Genomic DNA, 6,000 nt, shown 5'->3' on the forward strand with positions numbered 1-6,000 from the left:
GGGGACTGTCCTGAGGCTGCTTTCGAGAACAGCGTTTGTCCTAACAGCTGTCTCTGCTTCTCCTGCTGCCATCCCGTTATTCTAGTTGAATCCCCATTTCTCAGTTGGCCTCATAAACCCACTTCAGAAACACCCTAGATAGTCCTTGTGTAGGGTTGCATCTGTTCTAAGATAAACCCTTATTTTGACACGTAAAATGCAATTTCTGTAGTACTAAAGGACCTGGATTTGGGATCCAGTACTTTCCCTACGCTCTTCTTGCTAGCTACCTCCTACTGGCACCTAATCAACCTTGAGGGCCCATGGGGAATGCTAGAAACTCTCCAAGAGTAGCGTCCACCCAGCCTTTAGGAACCAGCTTTGTGTGCTCCTGAGAAAGATCAGATGAGGTCAGGACAAGTCTTCAAGGAAGTTTCCTAGGAACTCAAGTGAGGCTTATTTAGTATGCTGCTAAAATGTAGCATGAAAGAGGTGATTCTCCACCCAGTAGAAGCTGAGCAGGTGGAGGCTACAGTATCTGTGTTTGACCTAGTAACTATTGGAAACAGTAAACATGACGTAGATCACTTTAGGAATAGAGTTAAGAAAGGACCAAAAAAGCAGGCCTCACAGAACATATTCACTAGATGTTGCACTTCTGAGACATTTTTCAATAGGCATCTTTGTTTGATAATGAGTTAATTTATTTTTAAAGATTTCTATTTTGTGGTAAAATCTCATTTTATTCTCATGCTCAGATACCAAGGTATAAAGGACAAGGTAAGAAGAAGACAAGCGGGCAGAAGGCTGGTGACAAGGTAACACGCATGAGGGCAGAGGAGAAAAGCAGCCTGTGGGCATCAGGTCTTGACTCTGGGGCCTCCTGGAGCGCTGGGCTCCTGTCAGGTTGGGTTCTCAGTTTTCTTATGAAATGTCACTTGAGGCTGGACACGGTGGCTCACACCTGTAATCCCAGCACTTTGGGAGGCCAAGGCGGGTGGATCACTTAAGGTCAGGAGTTTGAGACCATCCTGGCCAACATGGTGAAACCCCACCTCTACTAAAATACAAAAATTAGCCGGCGGTGGTGGCACATGCCTGTAATCCCAGCTACTCGGGAGGCCGAGGCAGGAGAATCACTTTAACCTAGGAAGTGAGGTTGCAGTGAGCTGAAATCGTGCCATTGCACTCTAGCATGGGTGACAGAGTGAGACTCTGTCTAAAAACACAAAAAAGTAAGGATGGCATGAAATAAAAAGTAAATTTCACAGTCAACTTTTATCCAGGTGAAAATCATACTGTCGAATCTTAAAACCATGCTCTCAGTTTTACTTTGAAAATTTGTTTTGTTGGCAATTAAAAAAGTTGAAAATATGGATTTTTCTTTTGAATGGATGATTAAGCACATATTATTAACATTGATTTTTATCTGAGGAAAATAGAACGTCAGACTGTTTTTTGGATAAGTTCCCATTGATAAATTAAAAATTAAACTTATTTCCTCCAAGACATTTTTGTGTTCTGTCATTTTTCAGACAATTGCACTTTCGTGACCCTTTATTCAGGGCCCCTGCTCACAGTAGACTGCTGGGGGCCAGTGCTGCATACCACCAAGGCCTTGGCTGCTTTTTCCTCCTCCCCTAAAGATTGCAAAAATTGACTAATCTGATAGATTAGCTACTTATGAAATTTAAATATTAGAAGTTTTAGAAACATTATCAGTACAGTTTTTACATCTACTTAGGATAGGACAAAATGTTTAATTTTCAGTTCTGTGAGATTCATTAGTCCTGTGTTGAGCTTCGGTTATGTATAGATATTTTCACTAAGTTGAAAATCTTCAACATTAAAGCTTTTTAAAAATTCCACCTGTTGTGTTAGCTGCCTTTAGTTCTAGTAGTTTCAAAGGTAAATTCCTATTATTGTATTCTCTTTGTTCACACTGTTCTTTATGCATTATTAAACAAGAAGATGCTCTAAAATAATGATTAAGTTGTTTTTTTTTTAACATTTACATAGTGAAAGTTATTGTGTGTCAGTGCTTTGGGCAACACATGTAACAGTTCTCACTTAAGGAGTTTATAGTTTAATTGGAGAGATGAGGCATACCTTAAGTAAGATATAAAACTTCTTAATAGATTTTAAAAATCAGTTTCTTGGACTTTTCTAAAATTTAAAAGCATATTTTATAGTATTAAGCGTTTATAATCTTATTGCTGTTGTGGGTTTTAAACAACTGAAACATTTTCAAGAGGTTTATACATAGAGCCTAGGCATGCTAAGAGATGTGGTTTTCACTTTGTGTGATGTGATATAACTGTGATGGGCCAGACTTCTGCTTTCGCTGTATTTTGGGCAGAGTGTAGTGTGTGCCCTGACTTGAGAGGGGATTGAAGAACCTAGATGGGCCCATATCCCAGGATTTAGTCCGTAATTTGGGTCTCTTCTATTTCATTGTTATGTTCCTGGAGGCCAGGATGCTTCCTCAATTACTTGGAAATCTTTTTCCCTGTACATTTCTGATCTTGTTTCTGAACTGCCTTGTGAGAAGTCTGTATTGTACCCTGTGTGGCCTATTGCCAGTCTTACTTATATGGGTAAGCCCTTAGCTCTTTGTTCCCCTGCCTTTCTGCTTTGCCTTGTGCATGCAGTAAGTTCCTAGCAGCCTTAACATTCTCAACATCTTCATCATCCAGATGCTATGTTGCATGTGGTTGAGGTTGTACACAGCAAGACTCCAGATGGAGCCATTCACATGGTAGGTGAGTGGCACCTCCCAAGGTGTGCAAAGCCATCGTGGGAGCCCCGCTTGTCCTGCAGACATGAACTGGGCATGCGATGCAGGAGGGCCAAGGGTACCACTGCTCCCGGAACTCTGGAGCACTGATCAGGAGTGTCACATGTGTCCAATTACTTTCGAATGCAGGAGGGGGCAAGTACTAGTGGTTCATTCAGAGACCCTGGGCACTTTCTTCAGGGAAGCTATATTCATACTATAAATAAACTTTAAAAAATCATTAATATGTATAGTTAGAATTGATTTGTAGGGTTTTTGGACTGATGTAACTTGGGCAAAACTGAAGTTCTTATTTTTGTTGTTGCTGAGAGACAATAAAGATAAAAATAAAGGTTACAGATAAAAGATTTGGCATACAAGGAGTATAAATATGAAATGGGAGGGCAATTTTTAAATGAATTAATAATTTTGAAATATATATTAACACTTGTTAACTTCCAAAGTATCATCTGTGATAATTTATCTCATTGTATACCATTTCATTGTACCAAACATCCTAATTGTTTGAAAAAAAAATAAGTATCAGAAAATTATAAGAGACTTTTGATAGGCCCTAGTAGCTTAGGTTTTTACCATTTGGAAATGTTGAGTAATATTTATTTTTTTTTGTTTTTAATATTTAGAATTAGTTGCTCTTCATCATTATACTAAATGTAATATGAAAGATCATCCTTTCTTCTTACAAATAGTTTTCAGGTGTCTTTTTCTTTTTAGAGACAAGGTCTCACTCTGTTGCCTAGGCTGGAGTGCATTGGTGTGATCATGGCTTACCACAGTCTTGTCCTCCTGGGGTCAAGTGCCCACTTCCGCCTCTTGGGTAGCTAGGACAACAGGTACATGCCAGCACACCTGGCTAATTTTTTAAAAAATGTTTTTATGTAGAGGCAGGAGTCTTGCTCTGGTTGCGCATTCTGATCCTCAACTGTGGGGCTCAAGTGATGCTCCTGCCTCGGCCTCCCAAAGTGCTGGGATTATAGGCATGAGCCACCGTGCTTGGCCCAGTTTTCAGATGTTTTAAAACTAATATGTATTGAGATGCTTTTTCACATTACATGTAGGTTTTGGAGCATATGTTTTTGTATCTTTGGCACTCACCTCAGGATTTTCCAAACCAGATGTTGTCATTCCCTGTCGCACTCCCACACCATCCTGAATGAATGGATACATGGATACATGAATGTTCCCACACTTAGCCCTTCCATTTCTGCCTGGTCAGCTCTGTAATCCTAACCATTCGAGGTTCTAGACTTGACATCTTGGCACCACTTGTTAACTGAACTCCATGAGCTGCTGGTTGGGTAGGGTGGGAGGGCTGAGGATGTAGAAAGTAGAAAAGCTATTTGTAGGGTCCTCTTTAAGTCTTACTCCTAAAGCTAGAAAATCATGGTTCTATTGTGATCTGTAGGAATTACAGATTGTTTATAGATGGAAAGGATAGAGTTTCTCTAGAAGCAGTTGAGTTTTTAGAAAGGTTTGTTTTGTGGTCCTGGAATTTTGCAGTATTTACTTTTCTAGGTGAGCAAATTAAACTTTCAAAATATATGTCTGTTAGAACTGTAGTAAAATTACTTCTCTAAATAATTTATTAGTAAGTCATGGATCAGAAACTGTCGTTGGCAGGGAGGGAGGTGGGGGACAGAGGCATGGGTGGGGAAGAGAATTAAATACCGGCAGTCCTCATATCTGCAGGTTTCACATGCATTGCTTTCACACCTGCAGATTCAACCATGTGTGGATGGAAAATGGTTAAAAAATAATAATATAAATTTTACTTATTTATTTATTTATTTTTATTTATTTTGTTTTTGAGATGGAGTCTCTCTCTCTGTTGCCCAGACTGGAGTGCAGTGGCGTGATCTCGGCTCGCTGCCAGCTCTACCTCCCGGGTTTACACCATTCTCCTGCCTCAGCCACCGGAGTAGCTGGGACTACAGGCGCCCACCACCACGCCCGGCTAATTTTTTGTATTTTTAGTAGAGACGGGGTTTCATCATGTTAGCCAGGATGGTCTCGATCTCCTGACCTCGTGATCCACCTGCCCTGGTCTCCCAAAGTGCTGGGATTACAGGTGTGAGGCACCGCACCTGGCCAACAATAATACAAATTTTAAAATAATGGTATACAACTGTCTACATAACATTACATTTATTAGGTATTACAAGTAATCTAGAGATGATTTAAAGCATATGGGAGGATGTGTGTAGGCTACATGCAAATACTATAGCATTTTATATGAGGGACTTGAGCATCCTCAGACTTTGGTGTCTGCAGGGGTCCTGGGTACTGACGGACAACTGTATTGCATGAATTTTTTGAATACTTTTGCAACACCATAGTATTTCTTTGACTGATGTTTCCTACATGAACAGTTTGGAAAAAATTCTTTTTTTTTTTTCAGGTTCCTAAGACAGTCTGGTGATACAATTCAGTTTTTGACTACTGAAAAATTAAGGTTTTTCACTGTGAAACTTCTGTAGTGCTGCCTTTTTGTTAGTCCAGAAATGATTGGCTTCTTTATTATATGAGTGTACTGTTGGATGATTTAAATATATACTAAAGCTTTCTTATGGCTGCACTGTAATTTCCAATAGAGCTTATTATTAGTCTTGAGCTCCAGCCAAGAGAACTTAATGACCGTTGTAGTGCTGTGCAATAGGTCCTTCACTTTTATGAAAAGACAAAACTTGTTTTAGTTTTTTGTTATAAATAAGTTGATTTGTTTCCTAGGGCTGATGTAATATAAGTACCAATACTGGGTGACTTAAAACAACACATGTATTATGTCACAGTTCTAGAGGCTTAAAAATGTGAAATCAAGGTGCCAGGAGAGATGTGGCTCCTGTTCTAGCTTCTGGTGGCTGCTAGACTCACATGCTGTTTGGCTTGTAGATGGATTACTTCAGTCTTTGCCTCCATCTTCACATGGACTTCTCCCTGTGTTTCTCTGTGTCTTTTCCCCCTAACAAGGATACCAGTCACTGGGTTAGGACCTAGGCCCACCCTACTCCTGAATGGACTCATCTTAACTAAATACATCTGCAGTGACACTTTCCAAATAAGATCACAGTCTGAAGTACTGGGAGTTAGGGGTTTTAACGTATTTCATTTGTGGGATACAGTTTGACCCATAACTTCTGTGCTTGTCCAGAGAATGAATTCTAAGGCATTGCCATGATATGTGTGTGTGTGTGTGTGTGTGTGTGTGTGTGTGTGTGTGTGTGTGT

General features: G+C 39.9%; 1 protein-coding gene across 4 annotated transcripts in view; it reads left to right on the forward strand.

Annotated features, from left to right (window-relative positions):
- The window catches only part of FGFR1OP (FGFR1 oncogene partner), a 40,082-nt gene that overhangs the window by 13,575 nt on the left and 20,507 nt on the right, over nt 1–6,000 (forward strand). For 3 of the 4 annotated variants that reach the window (XM_023223580.1, XM_023223583.1, XM_023223581.1), the window contains exon 7: nt 738–797. The exons of the other annotated variant lie outside the window; for it this stretch is intronic. In XM_023223580.1, the coding sequence (XP_023079348.1) occupies nt 738–797 (60 nt within the window). The remainder of the gene's footprint in view (nt 1–737; nt 798–6,000) is intronic. 4 annotated transcript variants of the gene reach the window in all.

This window comes from Piliocolobus tephrosceles, chromosome 5 (genome assembly GCF_002776525.5).
Source record: "Piliocolobus tephrosceles isolate RC106 chromosome 5, ASM277652v3, whole genome shotgun sequence".
Lineage (NCBI taxonomy): Eukaryota > Metazoa > Chordata > Mammalia > Primates > Cercopithecidae > Piliocolobus > Piliocolobus tephrosceles.